The 16582-nt window shown below is 41.8% G+C and overlaps 2 protein-coding genes across 2 annotated transcripts in view; both read left to right on the top strand.

Annotated features, from left to right (window-relative positions):
* Positions 1–16582, top strand: part of LRRC1 (leucine rich repeat containing 1) — a 462254-nt gene that overhangs the window by 303211 nt on the left and 142461 nt on the right. The gene's annotated exons all lie outside the window — the stretch shown is intronic.
* FAM83B (family with sequence similarity 83 member B) overlaps positions 1–16582 on the top strand; it is a 62239-nt gene that overhangs the window by 15924 nt on the left and 29733 nt on the right. Inside the window, exon 2 of the mRNA XM_048497047.1 lies at positions 3384–3885. Coding sequence (XP_048353004.1) covers positions 3436–3885 — 450 coding nt within the window. The 5' untranslated portion in view covers positions 3384–3435. The remainder of the gene's footprint in view (positions 1–3383; positions 3886–16582) is intronic.

Raw genomic sequence — 16582 nt, 5'->3', positions numbered from 1 at the left:
CAGCCTAGCAGAAGCTGGTTCCAGCCCCCCACCTCTATTGAAGGCCACGCCTGTTCAAGTGTGGCCTCCAATAGAAGTGAGGGGCAGCTTCTGAGTGGCCAGAAATGGGGCCAGGTGGGGGAGGTGCAAAATAAAGTCTTGCCCCAGGTACCGTTTTTGGCCGGTACACATTTGATGTAACCCATATGAGTATAAGATGAGAGAAAGAAGAGAGGTTAAAAAGAAACAATGATTATATTTTTTCCCTTTCCTCATATTTCTTTCCTCTCTGTTGCCTTATGTACCATTTGCTTACTTGAACATCAGCCTCCATCATTTAGTTAATTATGGATGGGTTATTACTGCTACTGTTTTTATTGTATTGTATTTATTGTTTTAATTGGGATTATTCGATTTGTCTTTTAATTGCATTGTATTGCTTGTTATGTTGTACACGGTTTACTAAATCGAATAAAAAGTAGTAGTAGTAGTAGTAGTAGTAGTAGTAGTAGTAGTAGTAGTAGTAGTAGTAGTAGTAGTAGTAGTAATATTCTAACAATAGAGGTTTAACAAATTATTAGGAACCAATATATATTCTGATGTTTGGATTATTCTAGCACAGGGGTAGGGAACCTGCGGCTCTCCAGATGTTCAGGAACTACAATTCCCATCAGCCCCTACCAGCATGGCCAATTGGCCATGCTGACAGAGGCTGATGGGAATTGTAGTTCCTGAACATCTGGAGAGCCGCAGGTTCCCTACCCCTGTTCTAGCAACATAAATCCTGGTCAGTTTTCCCAGGAACCCACAAGCTTCAGAACTGTTGCTGAGGGTAGCCCACGGAGAGTGCAATTATAACATATGAACAGTGGGTTGATATGATCTACGAGGAAATACTATAATCTTTTCACAGGAAGAGTTGTTGAGAAGCGGTTCTGTCTAATTGTTGCTATCTGGGCGCACTCAAGAATGCAACATTGAGTCATGATCTGCAAAACTGGTCCCAGTATCCTTCCCCTAACAAGTAATAGTAGCTACTGGTCTCCATTACTCTAGTCTTTTTTTAAAAAGTGTTTTAATTTAATTGGGTCTGATCTCCAGCCACAGCTTATATGTATCAAAAACATTGAGGAACTGTGTATCAGCAATGTACTGTGGACATTGAACTTCATATGTCTCTATGGGATACCACTCAGTGGCTTCATTGAACAGAAGTCTGCTGGGGGGGTGGTGGTGGTGGTGGTGGTGGTTGGAATGGGAATAAAATTAAATGTGGCTTTTTGGATACTTTTATTTATTTTAGATATGTGCTTAATTTTATCAATTTGAAATTTTTTATACAGATTAGGAGCTACTGGCAAATCAGGTTTGGTTTAACATGCAGAAATAAATAATGGGGTGGATCCAAGGAGCCTTTCCTCCAACTTAAGTGGCTCTTCCTCCAACAGAAGAGTTACTTAAGTTAGAGGAAGACTCTTTAGGCTAGAGGAAGACTCCAGATTTTGCTCAATAAAATAGTAAGATTCACTCCACTGTACATAAGTAACAGTAGTTATGGTCCAGTAGTCCTAATCATTCTCTATGATGAGTTTAGCACTCAAGGGCACGTGCAATCTCAGACTATACTCCACCCAAAACAGGACTAGTCGAGATATGAAAAGATGATAAAACCCTCGTGCGTCAGGAAATGTAGGTGATTGCTCAATTTGCAGTCTCATCAAGGAAGCGTCAAGCAGACTTCCACCCCCTCGCTTATATATTGTCTCTACCCCCATTTAAAAAAATCTCTTCAATACCTTGTAATTTTATCGTCTGCTCCGTTAGTAATGACAGTGCAGCAACAATGCATGCATTATATTTCTTCATGGGATCGCATACTCTTGAATAGTCAAGAAGGATTATAGAAGGTGATTGGGAAGCAGGCCATAACAAAATATTAACAAAATTCAAGAGATTCTTCTTCACAAGTGAAGCATTGCCTGGAATGTACAGCATCAACACATGCAGATGTCCTCTGACTTCACTACAAGTGGTCTACCATGAACATGGAGAATATTGCAGTGTGATCCTAAACAAAGTTATACCTGTCTGAATCTGCTGATGTCAATGGCTTCAGAAAGATATAACATTATTTAGAACTACACTGTGGATCACTCTTAAGCCCTGTCAGTCTCCTGAGACACACAAGGCCGCTTCGCTGCATCTGACTGCAAAGCTTTATTCAAGAACTGGTATTTAATATTCTTCCAGCCCTCAGTTGATGGGCAAGGGGTGGCCTGTTATTAGCTCTGCCCCAAGGATGTGAGGTAAAATATTTTCCATGGAAAATTTTCCCAAACAGAAAGGATGCTGTCTTTTCCCCAAGAAAAAATGTTTTGCCCCACATATATATGTCAGTACAGTCTGTTTACCTGTTGTTGTCAGAGCTGTTGTACTTCAAATCAGTCATGTTAGATGGGCTGAATATGAAATTTGAAACATTGACAAACCCCACGGTTCAGGCTCGTATGTGGTGTATTTGTCTCATTTTGCTAACATTTGAATTTTGCTAGCTTCATCAAAATATTATTTATTTAATTTTGCATTGGAAAATTTTCTGATTCAGATTTTCTCAGGAAACCCACATGTGTGATCTGAGCAATGGCTGTGCAACCTTAGAGCTGATCTCTTTTTGATTTTATTAACAGCGATGGACTATATCGCAAGATGTTTTTGCTTTACCTTTGTGCAGATGTAATGTTTTCCACCTACACAATGAGGACTTGTGCCAAGGACTGCATGTTGAGGGACACATGGAATTTAACTTGTAAATTCCATGTGCCCCTCGACATGCAGTCCTTGGCACCTTATGCTGTTATGGGACTGGGGGAACCTGCAAAAAACAGAAAAAGGATAGAAAAGCTGTTTCTTGGGTAGGCCTTGGATAGTTCTTGGATTTGCAACTGTTAGCTGTTTTCACCTCTCCGTTCTAATTCAGGAGGTGGGCCTACGGTGTGCTGTGTATGCCCTTTTGGAACAGATCATGTGGAGAATGTAAACCATCCCTGCTTGTTGCTTTATTTACATGGTGCTAGTAAGCTCATCCGGGCAATCATTTCATTCAAGGATTGCTCTGGTGTGTTCAAAAGACTATTAGAGAGAGGCGTAAGTGGCTGGACAGTCATTGTTTTCCCATGTGTAAAATCCTTATTGACTCATGAATTCTGTGATTATATCTGTTCCTATTTAAGCCTTTGTATCCTGCTTACTTCTACACTAAAGATTCTGTGACTAACATGCTAATGAATGAATGCAAAGCTTTCTTACCCATTAAAAAGCTATTGATAAATTTTTTTGTTTCTTCACTGTGTACTAGTTTACAATATCATTACAAATATACTGACTGTTTTCTGTTCCTTTTTTAGATCTATTCCATAGCACATGAATGGGAGCTTAAGAAGAATTGCCATTAAATAAATGAAAATGGAAACCTCATCTCTTCTGTCATCACTACATGATGAATGCAAATCAGACAGCTACCTTGAACCGCACTATAAGGAATGGTACAGGCTTGCTATTGATGCTTTAATTGAAGGCGGTTTAGAGACTTACCAAGAATTTCTTGCCAAAGAACGATGTTCAGAATTTCTAGCAGATGATGAGATTAATTACATAATGGACAATATCCAGAAAGTCCCCCAAAACACAGTGTATGTTCCAGACAACATAGCTGATGATGCCTCTTCCTCGGGAACTTACTGGCCCATGGAATCAGATGTGGAAGCTCCTAATCTTGACTTGGGTTGGCCCTATGTAATGCCTGGAATATCTGGTGGTACAAATATTGAACTGCTTTTTCATCCCCCGCGAGTACAACCTTTTACAATAAAGGAAACTGTAAGGAAGATGGTAAAAGATGCAAGAAAGGTAAATATATTGTTTATAAAGCATATTGATAATAGATGAGGAACACTTTGATTTCACAGGGAAAGTTCAGATCAAGATTTATTTTCATGCCAAAGAACGATGAAACAGTTATATCCTTTTGTGAGAGAATTATAAGAATCCACAACTTTCAGAATTTTTTCTAGCTTGCATGGTTACAATAACTAGCTAGAAGTATAAAAAATGAGAACACATAGAGGCAGTAAGTATGTACTTCAAAAATGATTAAGAACCCCATCCAAGTGGGGGGGGGGCGGAAGGGCTTGGGGGAGCTGCACCGCTTTGTGACCAGTAGTTTACCCTCCCTGGGGCATGTTATATTCCCTTCACCTAATATTCTCTCAACCATAATATGATTACCTGTATATATTATATACTAACTTCTGTACACTTCCTGGTGGATAAAATAATTTGCCTTTCCTTGTTTTTTTCTATGCAGTAAGTTCTGCAATAGTTCTCCTAAATTAAGTAACTTTAAATGGGTTTGCCTCCTTGTGAGTTTCTGGAGAATGATCAAATCAACTTTTTCTTAATTGATTTAGAATATTTGTTTCTTTTATATAATAAGTTTAGATATTTCATGTTCAGTGAGTTTACCCTTAATTTCCTCATCTTTAATAATATAGAGTCAAATATTGTATGAACTGTCTTCCAGAATCTTAATGTTTCTGTTACTGTATGTTCCTTACTGTAGTCCACTAGCTTTTATTATAACCATTACATGTCAAGGGCAAACTCCAGTTATATTGCATGTTTTGGTGACCATTTTTCAGTCTGAAATGGAAACGTTCTTTTAGATAAAGTACTTAAGTGTGCATCATTGACCTACATTGACTTCTGGAGAAAAAATTACTTGCTTAGATTTTGGAGTAGCTAATTCCTACGTGTAACTGTTTTCGCAAGATTCCTCTAAATTCCATGGAAGTGATGACACTGAATTCTGGTCAAGTTAATTGTGTGTGTGTGCCATTAAGTCACAGCTGGCTTGTGGCGACCCCATATTGTTTTCAAGGCTACAGACTTCAGAGTGGTTTGCCATTTCCTGCGAGTGAGCTGAGAAAGATCTGAGAGAACTGTGATTGGCCCAAGGTCACCTTCTAGGCTTTATGTATTATTGGCAGTGGAATATCCAAAACACTGCCATGTTTTTGAAAATCCACTTTCTGTACCCAGCATTAGGCTGCAGTCCTCTGCATGTATACTTTGAAGGGAAAAACACCTCCAAGTTCAGTGGAACTTACTTCTAAGTAACTTTGCATAGGATTGAATTGCATTATCACCTTGGTATGTTGTTGTTGGACTACCTGTTACCTTGGAATGCCTTCAGTTTTTTTTTCTTTTATCTTGGAAAGGCTGTTCAGAAAGTGTGAAAACCTCATTATTTCTAGGGATTATGAGATAGAATCAAAGGGTTAACTCATTTCAGGTTCAGAATTATGACCAAAGATCCATATTTAAAGCTCTGTATTTCCCTTTCCTAGTCCAAAGGTTATTTTAACTAAGAAATGGTGTTGCAGTGATTACTTACAATCTTCCTTAGAATAAAGCTTTCTTGCATTTTTGTGCAGTGTAACATCAGAGACACTTGTGTTAGTTTGGAAGCTAGAAGTTACTATTACTTGGATGTTGTGCCATTCAAACACTGAACTAAATGTACACTTGTTCCCTTGCTGCAATGCAGGATCTGCTTGGCCTGGGATAACATATGTGGATAATTCAGAATCAGATGTTTCATATTGCAGTGAGAATTAAAATCTGTCAACTATTCCTGCTTGGAACCTTAACTACCCTGTATTGTATCTTGATAAGTATAGATCCCCTACGGTTCTAATCCCCTTCCTCTAGCTTTACTTTTTCAAGCTTTGCAAACCACTAGTCTGTATACTTTCTGATCCTTTAAGTACAAAAGCAGTGGATATTTGGCAGCTGCTTTATTTCACTATAGGAGTGACCAATCCTCAATGGAGAATTTTTGTTGAGATTAAAGGGGAAAAAACGCTGATGTGTTGTCTAAATGGCAGGCACTTAACAAGGCAGTCAAGGACAAAGACAATGTAGGCTGTTGGAAGTTAATTTCACTTACCTATAAGAAGAAATGCAACTTGATGGCAAATATGACTTGATGGCAAATCTCTGCAGAGATTTGGGGAAACCATTTTGCTGCTATGTACTGTGATTATCAGCCTCTGACCCCCTCAAGCATTTTCTTAGATAGAACCAATGCTGTGAATAGAAGTACTAATTCTCAGATTCTCCAGAAATGAATCTCAGGGGTAGTCCCTGCAGCCATAAAACTATTCTCTGCCAGATCATTGGCTCAGTTCACATATAGGACACAAATGGGTCTAACTAATAACTTTAAGGCAATGGAGACAGTTCAATCAAGATTTCTAAGGTTGTTATTCAGTGCACCTAAATGCACAGCTAATGTGGTGCTTGGGCAGAAGGTCAGCCTCTATAAGGAACTAAGTGTGAGGAGGGAGTGGCAAGCCGTAAAAACGAAAGGGAAACCATTTAAGAATACTCAGAGGCGTAGTTATAAGGGGAAAGCAGGGGGCACCATGCACAGGGTGCGCATTGACGGGGGGGGGGAAATCAACCCCTTCTCCACCCCTTCCCCCCTCACCCCCCTTGCCAGGCCTGGCCCTGCTCCACCCCGCCCACCAACCTGGGCCATTTTAGCTGGCAGAAAGGCAAAAAGCTGTTTTCAGTTGGCAGAAAAAGGTAAGTGGGGGCGGGGTGGGTGCAGGGGCGAAGCAGGGGGCATCATTTTCTCTTCCTATGCACCTAAGAATACTCCAGAAGTCTTGGAATCTTTGTGTATACCCTGAGGTTTATCGTGTTTATTCTCTCCCTTGAGAAGAATATCTATAATGGCAGCAGGCTGTAAAAGAGACCAAATTTTGGAATATTGTAATGAAGTTCCTCTGCCTATGGGTAAGGCAGGCATCAGTGCAATATACAGACACTGGATGAAACTGGAGATAATTCACCTTGCAATAATTTCATAATTATCTGAGCATTTCTAATAGTATAGCCCAAACAATATTTTTGATGTAACTGCAGAACTAACCTGAAAAGTCATTATTTTAAAAACTGAAGCTTTCACCTGGTTGCAAATAGTAAGACAATGTGAGCAAGAATGAGTCTTTATGTGGAAAACCTAGTTGTACTGACAGTTTAAATGGTGATTTAAATCAAATCCAGCCTTCTGTGAGGTGGGTTAGGCTGAGAGTGTTGACTGTTCTAGGGTCACTCAAAAAGCTTCCAAAGTAGAGTGGGGACTCCAGCCTTGTTCACCTTTGCGTGCTCCCCTGGCTTGATTTCCAGTCGGCTGTTGGCATGCCAGTACATCAGTCAGAAAGAAAGCTTCCCCTGGCATTGGAGAAAAGACACACCTGATGATCAGCAAGTCGAAAGAGCATATGCTGCTGCTTCCCTTCTCAGTCAATGTGAAGAGTGAGTCCCAGGATAAACAGTCCCTTTTCATAGCAGCTACATTCATAGATGAGAGTGTATGAGAAAAAGGCAAAGACCCCAAACTTGATGTGGTTATTTATTTAAACTTTATTTAAGATGCTAGCAGTTCAATTCTAAGCAGCTATCCCCTTCTAAGCCCATTCACTTCAAAGGGCTAAGAAGGGGTTAACTTTCCTTGGGATTGCTCAGTGACAACTGAATTAGGTATCCATTTTCTGTACTCTGGTTTCTCTTCAGATCATCGAGATCTTTCACCTTTAAAGGTATCCATTTTAATAAAGTAATATCAGAAAATAATTTCTTCTTTCAAATGCTGAGAGTTGCCATGTTTTCAGTTGCGTTCTCTTATCGAATGTTTGTAACGGCAGTGGCTTGATCTGCAACAGTTAGGGTGTGGTTAATGTTTCTCTCTCTACTGTAAAAACTTTCACCTGCTGACTTTTGCAAACACAAAGGCTGTCCAGACTAGGGAGTGTCTGTCTCCACCCTTTTAGACAACTCACAGTCCTCACTGGCAATGAGTAAGGATGCCAATATCGTGAGCCTGTAGAATACATTTTTGTTGCCTGTAAAAAAATGGTGGTGTACTTTTTCGGAAGCCAAGATGGGACTTAAAAAGAAATACCATTTTTGTACGATTTAACCTGACAAAGCTGCAAGCCAATGCAAAATATAGTTATGTATACTTTCTTTGAGCCTATTAGACTCAATTAAGCAGATCTAAGTGTCAGCAATACAATCTGTAAGAGGATAAGCTTTCTGGTTTTTTGGATGATTTATGGGAAAGCCTGTCTGCTTTTGTTGTTTTCTTTTTATAGCCATTGCCTAAGGGTAACATTCTATTTATTAAAAATATTTGTAAATGGCACCCTTTTTCAGCAAAGTGGGCCTCAAAGCAAATAGCAATACAGATTTTTAGAAAAAGAATAAAAATACATCTTCCAAAACAAACAGCAAAATTCAAATCTTTCAATATGTAAGAGATGCACTTTCCGAAGTCTTGAACATATTGAACTGTATAGCCAAGGATAGCCAGATCTCAACAGATCTCAGAAGCTAAGAAGGGTCAGCTCTGGTTAGTATTTGGCTGGGAGATTACCAAGGAAGCTTGGGGTTTCTCTGTAGAGGTTGGCAATGGCAAGCCAGAAAACCCACAGCAACCAATGGCAAACCACTTTTGTTGTTTAAAAACCCTACAGAATCACAAGTGGACAGATAATTGACGGCACTTTCAACCACCATCATATATTGAAATTAACTGAAAAGTTGAAATTCTGTATTTGTATTAAAAAGAGTGCTTGTACCCAAAAGGAACTAATTGTAGGATTTGCGGGAGGCGGGGGGTGCCTCGTCACCTTAACAGTACTCTTTGCCACCAGTTTTGAATTTCTTTTAGGCTTAGACAAAAACTGTGGTGATAAATTTTGCTTGTGGCAGTTCCTCTGTTAGGTACTGATATCCTTTTTTTTTTATTTTGTGGGAGAGACAATCTACCTTTGATCACTATCACCCTTTCTGGTGAGTAAGGCACTCTTGCTTGACTCCCAGGTAAATCCATGCAGTGCCTGCTGTCTCATATTGTAATTACTGTGAAAGTGTAATTGCCATGAATAGTTTACTATCATGTGTTTCTTGAGTAACCTTAGTCCAGTCACTTCTCCAAAGCTGTGAGATGATTCTAAGGTGGTTCTTTGCCTACGTATACCCCACTCACTTCACCTTCCAAACACTGCAAAACTTTCTGTGTAAAATTTACAAAGATAACTCTTATCTCTTAGAGTTAAACTTCTCCCTAATCATAAGTTAATATTCTCCTTATTCCTTCAACACAGAGCAAAACACATCTGGTTTCCCAGCAGCCTCCACCATTCTCATTTTGTAAACAAAGGAAGGCATGGAGAAGTAGAGAAAACTAGCTAGATGCAAATCATACAATCTGTATTTGGGGTTAAGCTTTCTGGGAAGATGCTAGAAATGTCTTCTAAGTTTCAGCTCCTTTCTCTGGGTCTCTGGGTTTTCTTCTTGGAGTGGGATTCATCTGCCTCCAAGGTACATTCCTGTGCCTCCTGCAACACTCCAGCTTGCCATTTCCCACATGGTTTAGGCTCACTATTAATAATGGATAGTGTAGGATAATAAATCTTGTTCTACCTTCTCAGCACTTCAGTACAGCAGGACGGTCTATTGTAGAGTGAATGGATTTGGAATGCATTAGAGTACAATTGGTAAAAGCGGCAGGAGAGTAATCACTAGTATAAGAATGGGAGCCTTACAAATGGGTGCCTATCTTTATCTGTAATGTTGAAGAATATATGGAAGAATAAGATCTTTTTCTCACTCGGTATATTTATTTCTGATAGAGATAATTCACAAGTGTTTGCCTTTCATTCATAGAGTACTGCTCATCTTTTAGCATACACAGTACCAAAGCAAAGTTGCACCCTTCTAACTCCATTGAAGTCAGTGGGTTTGGAAGGGTGAAACTTTCATTAGGATGTCTACTGGACAAAGGTACTCCAGTTTAAGTAACTGAAATAAATAGGGTTATACTGGAATAGGTGTACATAGGATTACATTGTAAATCTAAAGCAGCACCTATATGTTTATATTTATTTATTGGATTTCCTATACCGCCCACCCCCGAAGGGCTCTGTTGACAAATAACATAGCTCCTTCACCATGATTTACTGAGAAACTGCCCTGTCATCTGGTGGCTAATTATTTCACTTAGTGTCAAATAAATTTAGTCTCTGTCCTTTGGCTTCTGTTGCACATTTTGGTAATATTAGCAGGTAAATTCTGATATAGCTGTCTCACAGAGGTCGATTCCACACAGCAAATGTATAAAGTTTGCAGTTGTTATAAAGGAACCCATTTTCCTTTTTCCCATTCATATGCGTGCTGTGCAGGCAGCAATTGAAGCCCATGGAAACAATCTGGGTTGCTTTCATGCCTTTGCATGGAAACACTACGCAGCCGTGGCATAGTGGTTAAGAGCAGATGCACTCTAATCTGGAGGAACCGGGTTTGATTCCCCACCAGAGGGGTAGCTGGGCCAGAGTGCGCCCAGTGCGCACTCTGGCTTTTTCACCCCCACCCGTGGCACACACACACACACTTTAGAAACTGTGCAGGCTGGAGAACAGGCTTCAAAGGACCTGGTGGGAACTACATTTCCCAGGGCCTTTGAAGCCTGGAAGGGAACAAGTCTGTTCTCCAGCCTGCACAGTTTCTAAAGTAAGTGCAGGGGGGTCATGGGGGGTGATTTTCATCCCCCCGCGGCACCCCCCCTCCGCGGCGCCCCCACACACACTTACTTTAGAAACCGAGCAGGCTGGAGAACAGGCCTCTTTCCTTCCAGACTTCAAAGGCCCTGGTGGGAACTACATTTCCCAGGAGACCCTGGGAAATGTAGTTCCCACCAGGGCCTTTGAAGCCTGTTCTCCAGCCTGCTCGGTCTGTAATGTAAGTGTGGGGGGGTGCCGCAGAGGGGAGCACCATGGGGGGAAGGGGGTTGGGGGAAATTTTCTGCCCCCACGTGACCCAAAACCGTGCGCCTGGTGCTCGGCACACACACCTGCTCCCTGGTAGCTTTGCCAGTGTTCCCCGCTCTGCCACTTGAGTTGTGGAGGCTTATCTGGGGAACTAGATTAGCCTGTGCACTCCAACACACGGCAGCTGGGTGACCTTGGGCGAATCACAGCTCTTCAGAGCTCTCTCAGCCCCACCCACCTCACAGGGTGTTTGTCATGAGGGGTTGAAGGGAAAGGGGATTGTAAGCCCCTTTGAGTCTCCTTACAGGAGAAAAGGGGGGGGGGTATAAATCTTCTTCTTCTTCTTCTTCTTCTTCTTCTTCTTCTTCTTCTTCTTCTTCTTCTTCTTCTTCTCCTCTCTTTTTTTAAAAAATCCTGCAACATATGGGTAGCTTTGCAGGCATACAGAAATGAACTCCTGCAGCCATGCCGATCATACCAAAATACAATCAGGTGTACCTGTGTAGCTGCGCATGTGAAACACACTTTTTTTTTTAAAAAAAAAAAGGAGGAAGCCTCCCTGCAATGGCAGTCATTCTCTGTGACCGTGGATGGCAGTGGAAGGGAGGGAAATGAAGTGCCTCCGTGGCTGTTTGCTCAGGAGCGGCTCCAACCTGGGATTTTGCAAAAGGATTGCTGGTTTAGCGATTTTCAAAAATCCTGTGTTGAAAGAAATAACATGGGGCAGACAAATTTTGGGGACAGGACTTGTGTGAAGTCTCTCCGCCCCCCCCCCCTCCCAATGTTTGTATTGCATTATACACCTCTCATATTTGCCCTGTGCAGAATCCACCAGATAGACACACTCATATACACTCATGGGTAATTAGTGTTTATCAGTGTGCCACTGAACTGTTCTTGTCCTTTAAGCAGGAACGGTTCACTAATTTCTTTGTCTGGAATGTTCAGTTTGAATGTTTGAAGATGAACAGAGTAAGCAGAAAGCTCATAAAGTCTGACCTTCTATTCTTATCAGAAAAGCAATTAGGGAGAGAATACAAAGGGATATGTGTATTTATGGGATTTGGAATATTATTGAGAAATAGAGAAGATATGATAAGGCTGTATGTAAGAAGCACCATTATGATAAAGACTATAAGACTGTATTTGTATATCCATATATTATTTGTTATGTTTGAAAAATCAATCAATAAAGTTATCGAAAAAGAAAAGAAAAGCAATTAAGGAATAACCTACCGTAATTCAATTCAAAAAGAATCTGGCAATGTTTCTTTAGCCTTGGCTTTCCCCAAGTTTAAGTTCTGAAGTTTATGTCTGAACTGATTTGCGTAGTAGGATTAAACTATATTATTAAAGTAACCAGGGAAAATCTGCATGACAATGACCAAGAATGTAGTAAAAAATTGGACTTGTAATACAAGATTGCTTGTTGATTAATAATGAAGAATCTGACAATACATCTGTTTAGCAGCTGGCAAGTAAACAAAATGATTGGCAAAGTTTACTATCATTAAAGGAATGCTGATGGCACTATTTGTTCATACTAAAATATATCTTTAATGCTTAATTATGTTTCTTTTCTCATGCATTTATGCTTGCAAAACTTTCTGATATAGGCCCTGCTTCTCCTTTTGCTTGGGCTGCTGTTAGCTTCTCTTGTGATCTGTTATTGTATTCTTTATTTCTCAACTCCACTTTAACCTAAGAGTAGTTCATGCTATCGGAATCTGAAATTGTATCTGAAATTGAACAGAATGGTATAATATTAATTTGTGCTTTGCTGTTAACATATAGTTTCTTCTTTGGGCACCATATCTTGACCGTTTGCAGATGCAGGGCCAACATCTGTGGGCACAAAAACATTCTAGATTATGGAGAAGAAACTGGGCCACCAGTACCTGGTTCATCTAATTCTGAACCGGTGTGCTGCCTATTAAATCTGTACACTTGGGGCCAGGAATGGAATGGGAGGATGTTTGTATAAACTTAGGTCAGCTCCATGGTTTGCAAAATATTAAATATTAAATACAGGTGGAAAATAGAAATATCATAGTGCTATGCTGTGAGACCTTGGCCACAATTTTCACATGAGCCAGGTGGATAGCAGAGGGGGCACTGGCACTTTGAGGGGAGGAAGGGAACTCCATCTGCGCGTTCTCGCCATGTGAGCCGAGCAGGTGGAGGTGGTGGTGTAGGAGCTGCTATCTCTCCTCCCTGCCATTAGCCTTTTAGGTAGAGGAGGTGGTGCTGCAGGCAAGCAGTGGAGGGGAAGTAGAACCTGACTCAGTTCTCTCCAGCAAATGACACAGTTGACCCACACGGATAAGGCCACGCAGTTCTTCTGTTCTCCATTATGACTCACTAATTCTATGATTCAGTGTATACTTGTCCCTTGATAGTTAATGATGTCAAAGATAATGAATGCTGTATACATGACACTTTTTGAAGCAAAATAAGCAAGCTGTTATAATCTAATCACGTTGCAAACAAAATGATTAATGATCTTATAATTAATCCTCCTTGTATTCAATTTATTCAGTTACAAAATTGTCAAATTATTTCCAGAAATGGATGACAGTAAGCAACGTTAATGATATTTTCTTTTTACTGCTTTTTAAAAATTAATATTCTAAATGAATAATATATAACTAGACCAAAAGTTCCCTTGATGCCCAACTCTAGATATAAAAATGTGTATTTAAAAAATAGCTGCAGGAGAACCCAGTTAGGACTGGGGCCATGACACAGTGGATTGTTGATTTACATTTCCCATTATACCATTAATTCCCAACAGGGAAAAACATGTGCCTACATACCCCTTTAGTGGTACCCCAAAGCAGCCGAGAGGGTGGGAGGGGAATTTGTTCCTAGAAATTGAAATGAGGGCACATGGGGGCAGTGGCGTAGCGCCCAGGGTCGGGGGGGCATCTTGCACTGGGCATGCGCTGGTGCAGGGGTATGGCATGGCAGGGGCACAGGGCACACACATGCCCCAGACGCAGTTCCCCCCTGCTACGGCTCTGCATGGGGGAGAGTTAAACCCTTCTTTGCTAATGCTGTGATTTGATCTATCTCCTTCCCTGCGATTATGGAACTTCACCTTCACATATATTGTGCCTCTGATGTAAATTAGTCCAGTGTCCCAAAATATAGCTGATGAAATTATCCACCATTATCAGTCTTATTCTTCAGGGAAAAAAGTCAGTTCTTAATCAAGCATAGAATTAATATCATCATAAAATTCAATAGTATTTTAAGTTATTTATAGTTAATTAAAAAACTGAATAGTTATCAAAATGGTAACCTTGCTCTAATGTAAAAATCTGTAAGGGAATGTGAGTAAACTACATTAGCATAAATTTTTTTTCCCATTCGATTATAAAGAACAGAACTCAAACGTGGAGAAACTGATTGCACTTCAGCATGTCTGGGCAAAGGAAATGACCCAGGTTGCAATCCTGTTATTATGATACGACCTATTTATCTACTATATTTTTATCCCATCTTTACTCCAGGAAGCTCAAGATTTGTCACGCCAGTGTTTTGTTGCAACAACAGCTCTGCAAGACAGATTAGACTAGTTTTATGGATGATGGCTGACCCAAGATCACCCAGTAAGCTTCATAGTGGAATGGGAATTTGAACCTGAAGTCCCCGGTTCTAATCTTACACTTCAGTCATTATACCATACTGTCTTCCTTTATGTCATTTCAGGAATAAAGCAGAACAATTCATTTCATGATTCATAAGATAGTATGATTTATGATTGTGAAGGGAGCATTTATTAAAAGTTTGTATTGAGACCAGCCAAGGGAAAAATACTGTCCCTTGCTGCCTCATTCTGTTACATTCTGCTGTGCACACAGAATTCTCACACCCAACCTATCTGTCTTCCTTTTGTAGGCTCTTTCCCCCTTGTTTATAGACTTAATCATTGGTGAAGATGGAGTGGATAATTATGTAAGTTTGTTTCCTGAAAAGGAATAATGCTGTCCACCAGTTCGGTATCTTGTTCGAGGTCAGCCCTAAATTACAAGCCCTCCGTTTTTAAATTCTTTTCACAAATTTATATTTAGAAGAAGCTCTTCAGTAAAGATATCTGTTTTCTCAGATAAAATTACATTATGATATTCAAAACATGCAGCATGTATGAAAATTATGCACACATGTGTAGTAATGCACCGCTGACCCAGCAGCACCGTGGTCGAGCGCTGGAACACCTACGCTCCTACGGCCTTCTGGTCGCACCGCACCCCCACTCCTCATCCCCCTATGAGTCACGGGTCATGAACTGTCTGGCTCAGTCACCGGGCGCAGGGACAATGGTCTTGCCCCCAGGTGAGGATTAGGCTCCAGATCGCCACGCTCCCTCTCCTCGCGACGTAGTGCAGCCAGGTGAGATCATGCATCACATGATGATCTCCAGGTCTCCCAGGTCTCCCCGGGCTCATCTCCCTACCCACCTCCCTTTACACTTCACAATGAAACCCTAATAAAAGGTGCCAGAGACCAGCACAGGGCAGAGTTGTCAGGATCACGAAATCCCGCGCTTCCTGTTGCTGACGCTCTCCACCAGATGAGAAAACCCTCCTCAGCTGGGCCTCTCGCCTATTCCTTAAGCTGCAATTTCCACTCCTGCGCGGGATGACTACAAGCTGGTGCCGCAACCCGGGAATCCTCGAACCTCCACCCTGCTCCCCGTCGCCTGGCGAAGGGCCGCGATACCGAAGTCCGCTGGATCGGCGCATCCAGGGACCACCGTTTCGGTATCGCCTGTCCTCTGGATCGGCGCATCCAGAGACACGCGTCCTAGGACACTCTCTCGTCCGACGGAACACCGGTGAGTATGGGAGCTTGCAAAAGCAGGGCTTATGACAAGCACGTTGACGAACTGGAGCGGTAGCGAAATGCGGCAGGGTCCCCGGAGAGAGAAGGGAGCGGCGCAAAGTGGTTGAGGAGATTGAAGCTCAATGTCCATGGTACCCAGAGGGGGGGACATTGAATCTTAAGGACTGGGAAACATCGGGCGCACTCTTCGCACAGAGCCCGCTACCGATGTCACTGCTACTGACGGAGACAATGTTATGTCGCCATCAGCCTGCAGACCTATGGCTCCCTTGCTGTAGGCCGCCCTCCTTCGATCTTTCACCTTCAATTTCAACCCCGGAATTTTCTCTATCCACTAAATTGGACGCCTGTCCTCCTTCTGCCCCCCTCGCTCCTCCGCCCCTTTCAAATTCTCCCGCGGCTCAGCCTCCCCCTCCCCTTGCTCCGCCTTCATTTTCCGAAGCCACCGCACCTCCGTCAGCGCCATCGTAATGGCGCTGGTTTTCAAAACTCTCGCAGAGCGTATTAGCCACGATCTGCAAAAGAAAGAAACCCTGACGGAAGACGATGCCGATATTCTCGCATTGTGCCCCGGCCCATTTCACAGATACCGAAGGGGAGGATGGCATTGTTCGGCGGGTTGTCGAAAGTACCGCCTCTTTAAGCTATAATATCCTCACTGAGCTCCGCGCAATGCGCGGATCGAGGGAATCACCAGCCCCTATGTGAGAGGCATGTTGGAAGCAGTCGCCAGGAACCACCTAACGGTTCCGGAGGACTGGAAAACCACCTTTCGTCATGCTTTTAAACCCCGCACAGTATGTGATCTGGGAAAGCGAGTACCGCCAGCAGTGCATAAGCAGAGGAGCAGCCTCTGG

The sequence above is a fragment of the Sphaerodactylus townsendi genome, linkage group LG01 (assembly GCF_021028975.2).
Source record: "Sphaerodactylus townsendi isolate TG3544 linkage group LG01, MPM_Stown_v2.3, whole genome shotgun sequence".
Taxonomy (NCBI): domain Eukaryota; kingdom Metazoa; phylum Chordata; class Lepidosauria; order Squamata; family Sphaerodactylidae; genus Sphaerodactylus; species Sphaerodactylus townsendi.
Note: the sequence above shows the minus strand (reverse complement) of the source record. Positions and strands in the feature narration are given on the sequence as shown.